The sequence below is a fragment of the Lissotriton helveticus genome, chromosome 5_1 (assembly GCF_964261635.1).
Source record: "Lissotriton helveticus chromosome 5_1, aLisHel1.1, whole genome shotgun sequence".
NCBI lineage: Eukaryota > Metazoa > Chordata > Amphibia > Caudata > Salamandridae > Lissotriton > Lissotriton helveticus.
This window is the reverse complement of record NC_136065.1, coordinates 2,142,778,713-2,142,791,808: the sequence shown is the minus strand read 5'-3', so window position 1 is coordinate 2,142,791,808 and position 13,096 is coordinate 2,142,778,713. Positions and strand designations below refer to the sequence as shown.

General features: G+C 49.3%; 1 protein-coding gene across 2 annotated transcripts in view; it reads left to right on the top strand.

Annotated features, from left to right (window-relative positions):
- The window catches only part of NUP188 (nucleoporin 188), a 761,473-nt gene that overhangs the window by 449,322 nt on the left and 299,055 nt on the right, over positions 1 to 13,096 (top strand). For both annotated transcript variants that reach the window (XM_078646272.1, XM_078646271.1), the window contains exon 24: positions 1,202 to 1,335. In XM_078646272.1, the coding sequence (XP_078502398.1) occupies positions 1,202 to 1,335 (134 nt within the window). The remainder of the gene's footprint in view (positions 1 to 1,201; positions 1,336 to 13,096) is intronic.

Sequence of the window (13,096 nt, the reverse complement as noted above, 5' to 3'; positions counted from 1 at the left end):
ACTGTAACCAGGTGTCGCAGCACAGCCAGGTGGCATTCGGCCGCCTGGCTGGGACCCGATGATGAAGCATGACACCAACCAGGTTGGTGTGTGAGGGTTTTATTAACAAACCTTAGTGGTGCTAACACTTCACAAACGTCAGACAGCAATTGTTTCCTGACCGTCGCTTTTTGTTTATCAATATATACCTTGGGACACAGACGGCTGTCTTGTAGTCCTAACTCTCTACTTTGTTTTTGCTCTCCACAGCTACCACTTAGAGCGCTTTCTAAGGTTTTCCAAGTCCTCATAAATCACCATAAGGGTTGTCTGGACTGGGGCAAGATGTCCACTTACATAAGTGTACATCATGTACCAGGCCAGCTTCTGACAATATCTTGTTCTTTCTGTAAAACTTTTTCTATCCTGTAGCCAACACTTTTCGTACCTTAACAGAGACTTCTTCAGTGCTTTAGTGTCCTGTTTTACTTACATTTCATCCAAAAGGCAGAGAAAGTCACAGCAGGGTTAGCATTCTTTGACCTTTTCAAAATACCAGGTTTTTGTGTGCGGCCTTTTGCCAGTCCTACCAGTATGTGAATATCTTATATTTATGTGTGAAAGTTCCACCTTTCCCTCTTCGGAAGTGTCATCAACAAGTCATTAACACATTTTCTTAAATCTGCTTCTGGCTGCACTAGGTCTCTTGGCAGCTAATAGGCTATACAGGCACGGATCCTACCTGGGCTTGGTAACTTGTTGATGACATTAATGAAGAGGGAACGGTGGAAGGCTAGGTCCTAGGCTGGCAGGGCTCAGAAGCATGGGGTGAGGAGGTCGACCCGAGGAAGACGGAGGAGTCCTGGGTTACAGGACTACGGTTGCACTGTGTGGGCTCCAAGGACTTAGGAACCTAAGTTCGGCAGCATAAAGGAACTTTTCATGGGCATATGGTGAAGCTAACTGTAAAGCCTCAGTAGGGTGGTACAGATTATTATTAGGTTTTTGTAAAGCGCGTAGTCACCCGTAAGTATCCCAGCGCTAGCTGAACAAATTACTCCAATTGATTGACCTCAGTGACTGATAATGAGATGGGTCTTTGGCGTCAAACATTTAGGTGGCGAGGTGCAGCTGTGGTAATTAGGGATTTTTCTCCATCCTGTTCTGGTGGTTGTGGGTTTTATTTAATGTTTTATTAATTTTTTTCATGTTTCCTTTTTAGCATTGGTTCCGAAGGGCAGGGGCAGCTCCTCATCCAGACCGTGAAACTGGCTTTTTCTGTCACCAATAATGTCATCCGCCTGAAGCCACCTTCCAGCGTTGTCTCTCCACTAGAGCAGTCCCTCACTCAGCACGGTATGTAGCACCTTGTCTGTGACACTCGCCTACCCTGCCTGGCGCACCCAGCTACCTCCCAGCTGTGTACTTTGGAAAGGTTTTTTAATTTTTTTATTTATTTTATTGAGTTTTCTAATAGCTTAACATAGCAGAAGTAATAGACAATCAGCATAGCATCGACATTTCATGAACAGATGCATGCATTGCAGCGACCTCAATTCAATTAATTCACGCAACACAAATTCCAGGAGCAGAAGAGTAATAAAGAGAGTGGGCATGTCATAACAAATGCATCTCACACAGGTCTCACATAAAATAGACCGCGCAAATCCGGGACTGGTTAAAAAGGAATCAATACATACCAAAACGTAGATATTATACAACAGCAGTCAATATTCAGGCCCTAACATATAATAATTGGGGAGGGGGTCATGGATTTTGTCTGGTGTCTACGGATGCTCCCGGAGATACAATTGTAGTGGGCCCCAAATATCACAAGGACGTGATGAGCTCGGAAGGAGGTCAGCATATGTGTGTTTGATCCTGCCAAAGTATCATGTCCCCGATCCATTCCTTGAATTTGGGCACTCTGCCCCGACCCCACCTGCAGGCCACCTGCCTTCTGACCAGTAGTAGGCTAAATGAGACAAATTCACGGTGTGCCACTGATATCTGCTCTGTTTAGCCAAGCAATGCTAGGAGAGGAGACCGCAAGAGTGTCGATGTCATAAGATCTACTGCTGCGAACACATGCTGCCAGTAGGGGAGGAACAAACAGCATATCCAAGCAGGATGAAGGAAGTCAGCAGCTTCCGTTATACATTTCTCGCATCGGTTTGTGTCCCGTAACCCAAATTTGTGTAGTTTGACTGGAGTATAATAGATGCGATGTAAGAATTTGTAATGGGTGATGCGTAGCAGACTACCGGAGGAGACTTGTTCAGTCTGTTTACAGCAGTACACCCTTTGTTGTACTGTGATGTCCTGTCCGTGCTCAGCAGACCATTTATCGCGAGCAGCACAGGGGGAGGTGGGGCGGGTACTCGGTATCCGTGTACAGGCTATGATAAAGTGGAGATTCTAGGTGAGAAGCAGGGGTTCGTACGCAGCGTGTGGTGCAAGGTGCAACCACCGGAGGCTCCAGAGGGTAGGAGGGAGTACAGTCTTTAAGCCCTTGGCACAGACAGACATAAGGAAATGTCTCCATGGCGGAAGGTGGGGGTTCTGAATATAACTGTTGTAGAGTGCGAAACTTGCCATGTAAGTAAAGATCGCCCCAACACTGAATATGGCGCGCAGTTGTAACACTTTTAAAGACGCCTTCTTGCAAGAGACGCATCTTCGGATGATAGGTAAGTGGGTGTATGGGGGGATATAGTATGGGAGCTGGCAAGCGACGCGCAATGCAGTTCCATGCTTTAATCGTGCAGTTTACAGAGGACGGGCAGGGCGTACGGGATGTAAGTGTTCTCAATATAACCCTGTCTAGTGGGATAGGGTCTGCAAGCCAGTGTTCAGTCGTCACATGAGGCATGTATCTGGGAGGATGAAACCAGTAGTGGACGTAATGTGCTTGGGCACAGAGTTAATATAATTCAAAGTTTAGAACGTCAGAACCCCCCTGGGAGTACGGCAGCACAAGTGTGTCCCATTGTATACGCAGTTGCTTGCCACCCCACACTAGTCTGATCAACTCTGCACGAAGGGATGAGAAAAAATGCCTGCCTGGGTCATACGGGATGTTTAAAAACTGATATAAAAATTTTGGGAGGACCACCATCTTAATAAGGGAAATGCGTCCTGCCATAGTGAGGGGGAGTGCATTCCATCTAGTTATGCAACCAGTAACGTGTTCTAGTGTTCGTCTGTAGTTAATTCTCATCAGTTCTTCGCGGTCTGCAGTGACGTGTATCCCTAGATATTTTACCCCAGCAGAACACCATTCAGTGGGGAAGTCCGTGTCAAATGGTGTCACCGGAGCAGTGAGTGGAAAAAGTTGGGACTTGGCCCAGTTGATGTGGATACCAGAGAGGCCACCAAACCTGACGAATTCCAGAGGGATTGGGTTGAGGTTCTGTTGCGGTTCCTTAACATACAGGGTAACATCATCCGCATACAAAGAAATGAGAATCAGGTGAAGAAAGCAGCGGAGGGCTTTTTCCTGACGGTGATTTTGCCTGAGTTTGGCTGCCAGAGGTTCTATGGCGAGGGCGAACAGGAGAGGAGATAGCGGGCAATCCTTCCGGGTGCCAAGTGAGCGAGAAAGAATGAGGGGGAGACATGACCGTTAACCAGAACTTTTGCCTTTGGGAAAGTATAGAGGAGGCAAATCCATGCTAAAAAAACGATGAAGTCCCATGCATTGAAGAATGGTAAATCAGAATACAGAATCAAAGGCCTTCGTGGCATCTAGGAAGACCACCACAACATTCTTCAAAATTGAAAAGAACGTCTGGAGATTGTGGGAAGTTGCCCTACCGGGGATGAACCTGGCTTGGTCCGGCAAGACTAATTTCTCCATCAGGAGACTGAGGCAGTTGGGCATTAATTTGGCAAGAATTCACTAACGAGTCGTTGCAAGTTCTGCCGTATATCTCTGAGGACCCCAAAACCTTTTGACATGCACAAGCCACGCAACGTGACTTTAAAGACATCCCAGATCGTGCCCACATGTGTGACCGAGCCTTTATTTCTCCTAGAAAAATCCGAAATCTCCTCTGCAGCTCTGTCCTGAAAACGATATCCAAAAGCAAAATTGATGGACGGAATGCACAACAAATTAAAAACATTCACCCCCATTCAAGAGATCTGGGTTAAATCCATCATTCTTTTGCTCACCATGCCACCCCAGTTTGGACCATTCTTGGGCACTGTAAGTGCAGTGCTGTCATTAACACTATATGGTGCTGGGAGTTGTCATTACGAACTCCACAGCACCATAATGGCTACACTGAAGACTGAGAAGTTTGGTATCAAACATCTCCGCACATTAAACCCACACTGATGCCAGTTTGGGATTTAATGTAAAATGCACGACAGAGGGCATCTTAGAGATGCCCCCTGAAACTGGACCAACTCCCAGTGGCCTGACTGAGTGGGTGGCTGCCGAGGCTGCCACCCCCAGACATGTTTCTGGGCCCCTGGATCCAGAGCTTGCCGCTTTTGGGGGCCTGAAACAATGCACATCCTGGGACGAGGTGCCAAGCCTCCTCCCCAAGGATTGGCTGGGTTCACAAAGGAGAAGCTTCATAGGCATACTGCCTTTGTGAGCCTCTCCAGACCACTTGCTGTACTCTGCAACTGGTCCCCACTGATTCTACCCCCACTTTGGGCGGGAGAGCCTACGGGAAAAACAAAGTGAGGAAGAGAGGTATGCCCACCTCTGCCAACTCTACCCCTAGGGTGGGGGAGGGAGGTGAAGCATGACCTCAAGTCCACACCATCTTGAGGATGGGGGGACCCAGCCAACCAGGGACAGGCTCCTGCCCCCCTCCCACTGGAGAGTGGCAGACTAGGGGGTGTACCCACCCCAGGAAAGGAACCCATTGGTCCCTGACCTTTACCTACCTGTAACGCCCCTCAATTTAGTATTTAGGGGCACCCTGAACCTTCCTTCTTCAGATCCAGCAACAACCAGAAAAGAAGGACAAGAAGCCATGCAGAGCTAACAAGAGGACGACGCCCACTGACTTGGCCCCAGCCCTACAGGCCTGTCTTCCCTCGAACCTGCTCCTGCGAAATCCCGGCGTGTCCAGCGGCCAGCAACCTCAAAAACCCCGGAGGACCTGCCTGTATTCACTTACCAAGCTGTTTCTCCCGTGAACACCGGACTTGTTTGAACTGCAGCTTCTGGTGCCAACCAGGAACCGCAAATCCAGCACACTCTGCACCCGAGGAGCCCAGCCCGTGTTTGAGTGAAAAAACACCATGAGGAGGTCCCCCCGACAATCCTGACCCGAGATCCGGCGACCCCTGACCTGCCTCAAGCCTCCAGACGACGCCTGCAGCCTCAATCCAGAGGTCCCCCCCTACCGCGACCAGAGCGGGTAAGAAAATCCGATGTCCAAAGGCACCCCTGCACCCGACGCCCCACGGCCTTGTGTGCCCAAAGCAGCGGTGCCTAACCATCCCTTTATATCCCAACTTACCCCTCGAAGTGGTGGTCACTCCTGGAAGATCCTCATCCCCGAACCTGCAGTGTTTCTTTGTACCACAGAAATCCCATTGAAATCAACAAGACACCCGACCTTAAAACAGCACTGTTATATCTGGTCAGTCCTCAGGATCGGTTTGTTGCTAAGAATGGTACACCTCTAGATCTAACTAAGCATTAACAGCCGTTATGGCACAGGTCATTGGAAGGATCAATTGGTGGAAGGAAAGGAAGGGAACAGCAGGGAGGGAGATCTGAAACACAAAATAAACACACATAAGAATACCCTCTAATCCTTCTCTCTGTAATCAAGGAATTCATATAGACAACTACAGACTCGGTAGGAGTTGGACACCTCCAAATACCTGTAAAACAAAATAAGGAACCTTTGTAGTGGTTGTTTTGATAGAAAGTAGTGCCTTCTGTGTGGAAGTCTGTCTGGTTGTAACTGCATGAATACAAAAGAACATACAACCACGTACTCTGGTATTCCACCTTTGTGCAATAGAAACAACATGTGTTAACACCCTTGCATCATATGTGTCATGGAACATACCATTAACTAGACTCCATTGTACATCACAGGGAATAGCCCAAGCTTTAACAAAAGATGGTAGCCTATACTCCAAGGAACTCTCCCCGCCCACCGAAAATACCGACCGAAGCAAAATCCAGGGAAAGCCTGCCACCATACTGGCGAGAAGCGCTCAAGACCGGACAGAGGGAAAGTAATAAAACCGGTACCGAGCACCCTTACCACAACCTCCAAGGAATCAAGGAACGCCGCCTGGAACGCTGTGGGGGACGAAGAATTTCCGACATCGGTCCCAGAAGCTGCTTCCTCCTTATGCAGTCTTCTTGCGACGTCACACTTGACTCGCGAAGGATCACGGGAGTTGTAGTGCACTACCGGGATCGCGCTCTTAACGAGCACCCGGCTGCCCTAGCGCCGCTGAGGGTGCCCCTTCGGTGCTAACTTGGTTCCCAACGTGCCCTGAGCTTAACCTTAGGAGCTTTGCACCCACAACCCTGTGGCCTGCTTGCCAGCCGCCCCTAACCGGAGTCCGCCTATCCCCCATTGGATAACATTGGGCCTCAACACACTGCACCTGGCCGCCGGAGTGTTGCTGAAGGGGCAACAACAGTGCATCACTGACCCTGGGAGATCCCCTGAGTCTAACCCCAGAACCCTAACTCAAAAGACCGATTACTTACCTTGAAACCGATAACTCATTTTTCCTCTTAGAATAACATTGAGACTTTTTCTCCCAAAAAGTTTCTAAGTGTCGACTTTTGAAAACTGCACATATTCTTCAAAAATCAGCTGAATAACCAAAACACATTTTCTCAACTGTTTTCAGGAAATGACTCAGTGCTGAATCCAGGATCCAGCTCTGAGTAAGAAAAAGTAACGATAACCTAACTTACCTGCTAAGTGAATTTCGCATAGGATAACATCGGCGATTCTATGTGAAAAAGTTTTCAGGTGTCAACTTTTGAAATGCAATAATATTCCTTAAAAATCATACCTTTAACCAAAACGCATTTACTCACCTGTTTTCAGGAAATGTCCCAGGATTGAATCCAGGATCCAGTCCTGTGTTATCAAAAATAATCTGAATTTGTAATTAACTGCTTTTTACGTAAAAAGCCTATTCATTTGAATATACTATACGTGCAATGTGTTGCAAACTGCTTTCTTAAAACTGTAATCGAAACCAGTACAAGTTACACTGCTACTCTGATAGATACATCTGCCGTGTGGATTCCTCACCTTGTGAATATCCCCCTGCGTCAGCAACGTTCGGAAATTTTCTTCGTAGCACGCCGACGTGGACGACGTCACAGGAGTACGACCTCGCGCGTGACTCCGTCTGACGTCACCGACTCCTTATCAGGCCCACGCCGGCGTGATGACGTCAGTTCCCTTTTTTCCGCGTCTTCGACGCTAACGGTTTTTGGGATCTTCTGCGATACTTTGTATTCTTCTACTATTACAGTGTTGCTGTTTTTCCTTTAATTCTTCTTTCATCGAAGATGTCGTCGAGGAAGACAGGCTTCAAGCAATGTGGGTCTTGCGCTCGAATGATGTCGATCACCGATCCGCATGGCGACTGCTTGTGGTGTCTTGGATCAGACCATGACGTTAAGAACTGTCGGTCTTGTTTTAAAATGAACCCTAAGGCACTACGAGAGCGTGAGGCAAAACTTCTTCTTGCGAAGATAAAAGGAAGAGAGACTGGGAGATCTTCGAAGTCGACGTCGAGACGCTCTAAGTCGAGGCAAAAATCTCGTTCGAAGTCGGCGTCGAGGTCGAGAGCCGGAGCGAGGTCGAGATCCGGAGCGAGGTCGAGGTCCGGAGCGAGGTCGAGGTCCGGAGCGAGGTCGAAGTCCAGGGAGAGATCGAGATCTAGATCCAAATCGGCTTCGGGTCACGCTTCGAGCTCCTCGAAGAGGAAGCACAAGAGGAGGAAGCACAGCTCTAGACATCATTCGGGGAAGGAATCCTCTGATTCGAAGAAGAAGTCTCATAAGCATCATAAGGACTTTGTTTCTCCTTCTCCTGCTCAGTCTCTCGGATGTTCCCCGGCTCCGGAACAAGAACCGGATCCGATGTCTCAACATTCTTCGGAGCATGAGGAAGAGGAGGAGGTAGTTCCTCAAACTCCAACTCCGATGGAAACTCCTGTGGATCAGGAAAGTCAGAATGGGCCTATGTCGGAACATCCTCCTTCAGATCATCCGGTAGGTTCATACCCTCCTTTTCCTGGTCCTGGACAGGACCCCTCGCATTTCCTTAATGCGATGTTTGGAGTTTACTCCAGAGCAATGTACCCCGCTGGAGCACCTGTTGGTCCCATGGGTCCATTGGCTTACAACTTGGGCATTCCTCAGTCTTACGCCCCAACTCCATTTGTACCATTTATGCCGACGCCTCTTACACCTTGGCTCGGTGCGGCTCCACCGAGGTCTTCGACTCCGCATGCGGCTTCGCCGACTCCGGATCGACCTCGTAGTTTGGATCGAGGTACCACGCCAGTCCGTGAGTCTCGTCTTCCAGTTACCCCAGCTCCTCGCTCGACGTCGGAACCGGCTCCGTCGGAGTCGTTACCGGATCCGTCGACTTCGGTTCGTGTGGAGTGGTCGAGACGCAGGGCTCAGCGTCTCTTGGAAGAGAAAAGGGGTGAAGATTCTGATGTAGAAGAGGGTGAGCTTCTTGATCATGATGATTATTTTGAAGACCTACAGAATGCTAGTGGTCTAGAGCTCTCCCCTGAGTGGGGTTTGCCTTCAGTTTCTGATGCACCATCCAAGGAAGTGGCACCCTACCATGTTGTTATTAGGAAGGCTGCAGATCTTCTCAACTTAACTTTGCCTACTGTTGAGTACAAGCCCAACATCCTTACAGAGGTTTTGCACTCTCCTTCTTCTATTGTTGAACCTACACTGCCATTCACTGATGCCTTAACTGATCCGATAAAGGAGGTCTGGATGAGACCATTGACTGCTCCTGCTGTTTCTAGGTCTGTTGCAAGACGCTACAGAGTGGCTCCTGGTGACCCTGAATTTCTCTCTTCGCATCCTTCTCCGGAGAGTCTGGTGGTGCAGGCTGCATCTTCTAACAGGTCTGCAGGTTCGTTTCCTCAGGTACCAGCAGAGAAAGACTCAAAAAAATTGGATCAGTCTGCAAAGAAGATTTTCTCTTCGGGCAGCATGGCCCTAAAATCCACTAATGCTACTTGCCTTTTGGGTAGATATGTCCATGCACGGATGGATTCTGTGAAGCAATTATCATCTAAGCTTCCAGAGGAAGATAGAAAGAACTTTAATGAAGTGGTCTCCGATACTCAGGCTGCGGCACGCATGGTTATTCAGAGTGGCATGGACACAGTTGATTCTGTTGCCAGGATTATGGGCTCTACTGTTGCAACCAGGAGAGCCGCATGGCTAAAATCCTCGGATTTTTCTGCAGATGTGCAATCCACGTTGCTAGACCTACCTTTTGATGGGACTGGTCTTTTTGGAAAAAAGGCAGATGTCGCACTGGAAAGATTTAAAGATAGCCGGGCTACTGCAAGGTCTTTGGGTCTCCAGATGAGAGGATCGACAACTAGGAAGTTTAGAGGCTTCGGTAGATCTTCTTTTCGTCCCTTCAGGCAGGGCCAACAGCAACAGCAGCAGCAGCAGAACCCTCTGTACAAGTCCTATAGAGGTAGACAGAAGGGTCGTGGACGTGGGCGTCCGGTCTCTTCCTCCTCCACTTCCTCCAATAATGCCCAACCCCCACCCGCATCAGCAAAGCAGCCCTAGATCCACCATTCTGGATCATGTGGGGCCGGTAGGGGGTCGGCTTACTCATTTTCTACGAGATTGGGAATCGGTTACATCAGATCTTTGGGTTCTCAATCTCGTAGAAAATGGGTATGCACTTTTCAGGAATTCCCTCCCAATTACCCTCTTTGCCAAGGTTATTGTTCGGAGGACCATCTTCTTCTCCTGCAGGAAGAAGTCCTGGCACTATTCAGAAAGGGTGCGATAGAGGTGGTTCCAGAGCAGGAAAGGGGTCAGGGGTGCTACTCCCGGTATTTCCTGATACCCAAGAAGGATGGCAGACTTCGACCAATCCTGGACCTCAGGATTTTGAACCTCTATCTCAAACAGGAGAAGTTCAAAATGCGCACACGTGCACAGGTTCTTCAAGCGCTGATGGAAGAAGACTGGATGGTGTCGATCGACTTGCAGGATGCGTATTTTCACATCCCAATCCTGAAGTCGCACAGGAAGTATCTCCGTTTTACGGTGGGATCGCAACACTACCAGTTTGCGGTCCTTCCTTTTGGGCTTACTACTGCGCCTCGAGTCTTCACCAAGGTGATGGCAGTGGTGGCTGCGCATCTCAGAAGATCGGGGATTCCTGTGTTCCCCTATCTGGACGACTGGCTGATCAAAGCAGAGTCGCCGGAGAATGTGCTTCATCATTTGCAAGAGACAACTCAGTTGTTGCACAGGTTGGGTTTTTCGATAAATGTACCCAAGTCTCACCTGGTGCCCTCCCAGCGCAACCTGTTCATAGGTGCAGTACTGGACACTACTGTATGTCGTGCATTCCCTCCACCTCAAAGGATTCACGACATACAGGAAATGATTCCTTTATTTTACAATGGAGCGGTTGTTCCAGTCTCGAAGGTCCTTCGTCTGCTCGGTCTGATGGCTTCTTGCATTCTGTTGGTCAACCATGCACGCTGGCACATGAGGGCGCTCCAGTGGTGCCTCCGCAGGCAGTGGTATCAGCACAACGGAGATCTCAGGGAGTCAGTGAGGATCTCCAGAGAAACTGCAGCGGATCTGTCTTGGTGGGGCGTGGAAGGCAATCTGTCTCAAGGAAAGCCTTTCCAACTGCCTCTATCGGTTGCCACAGTGATCACGGATGCCTCCACTCTAGGGTGGGGTGCTCATCTGGGGGATCTGGAGGTCAAGGGTCTTTGGTCTCCAGAGGAAAGGTTGCTTCATATCAACCTTCTAGAGTTGCGGGCGATACGTTTGGCGCTCAAGGCCTTTCTCCCTTCCCTTCGCGGTCAGTCAGTTCAAGTCCTGACGGACAACACGACCGCGATGTGATACATCAACAAACAAGGAGGAGTAGGGTCGCAGTGTCTCTGCAGAGAGGCTCTGCGTCTCTGGTCCTGGGTTCAGGACCACCAGATTTGTCTGATGGCAAATCATCTGGCCGGAGTTGTGAACGTTCGTGCAGACGTTCTCAGTCGGCAGTTCTCTGCCGATCACGAGTGAGGCTTCACCCGGAGGTTGTTCACGACATCTTTCAGATGTGGGGGACTCCTCGGGTGGACTTATTCGCCACTCACGAGAACGCTCATTGACTGTCATTCTGCAGTCTCCAGTATCCGATGCAAGGAGCTTTGGGGGACGCGTTTCAGTTGAGTTGGGGCTCTCAACTCCTTTATGCGTTTCCTCCCATACCTTTGATACCTCGGGTTCTGAGGAAGATTCGCCAAAACCGGGCCCAAGTCATATTGATCGCCCCGGATTGGCCAAGAAGGGTGTGGTACACAGACCTTCTCCACCTCTCCTCTCACCCGCCGCTCCGTCTCCCTCACAGGGCAGACCTCCTCTCTCAGATGGAGGGGCAAGTTCTACACCCCCACCTCCAGACATTACACCTTCATGCCTGGAGATTGAGCGGGGCAACTTGAGTTTTCCTTTTTTTTTTTTTTCTCTCCCTCTCGATGTGGTGGATGTCATTCTTTCTGCCAGGCGTGACTCCACTAAGTCCATTTATTCGTATAGGTGGTCAAAATTTGTCTCTTGGTGCAGGGAGAGGGATATTGACCCTTTGAGGGCTCATTTGTCTGACATTTTGCATTTTGCTCTTTCTCTGGCGCAGCAAGGATTTGCTGTTGCTACAGTCAAGGGGTATCTTTCAGCCTTATCGGCATTTCTCTGTTTGCCGGATCAGCCCTCTCTTTTTAAGTCTTCAGTGGTTTTGAGATTTTTGAAGGGACTCATTAATAAGTCCCCTCCTACTCCTTTTCTGGTTCCTCATTGGGATTTGAATCTTGTGCTGACCTTTTTGATGGGTTCTCCCTTCGAACCTTTGCACAAGTGTCCCATGAGACTTCTTTCTTTTAAAACGGTTTTCCTCGTTGCAATCACCTCGGCAAGGAGGGTAAGTGAGCTTCAGGCTCTTAGTTCCAAGCCCCCATTCCTGTCCATTCATGCTGAAGGATGGTTCTTAGGACCAGGGCTGCTTTTCTGCCTAAGGTGGTAACTCCCTTCCATCTTGGACAATCCATTACCCTTCCTACCTTCTATCCTCCCCCTCTCCCTTCTAAGGAGGAAGAGAGACTGCATCGCCTGGACCCTAAGAGGGCGGTGTCTTTCTATCTGGACAGAACTAAAGACTTCCGGATGGATGACCAGCTGTTTGTTGGTTTTGCTGGCTGCAAGAAGGGCAGAGCGGTGCACAAGCGCACACTTTCCAGGCGGATAATTCTGTGCATCAAGATTTGCTACTCCTTGGCGGGTAAGGACCCTCCTGAGGGTATTAGAGCACATTCAACTAGAGCAAAGTCTGCAACATCTGCTTTGTCTAGAGGTGTACCGGTTGAGGACATTTGCAGAGCCGCGACTTGGGCCTCCCTCCACACTTTCGCAAAGCACTACTGCTTGGATACCGAGGTGCGGAGGGATGGCCACTTAGCGCGTTCTGTTCTCCAAGATTTCCTGGTATAGCAGAGTGCACACCCTCCTCCGGGAGTTGGGACTGCTGTGGGACTCTATTCACAAGGTGAGGAATCCACACGGCAGATGTATCTATCAGAAGAACAAGTTACTTACCTTCGGTAACGCTTTTTCTGGTAGATACAATATCTGCCTGTGGATTCCTCACATGCCCACCCGCCTCCCCGTTGTCCACTCTGTTATACCTGGTCTTTATGTATATATGTTTGCTGCTATTGTGCTATTTCTACTGCACACTTTGTGTGCGTATTTGATTTGTATGTACTGTGTACACTGTATATTTGCATATTTGCTGTCGTTAGTCCGTCCGTGAGCCTCGAAGGCACGGGAAAAAAGGGCGGAACTGACGTCATCACGCCGGCGTGG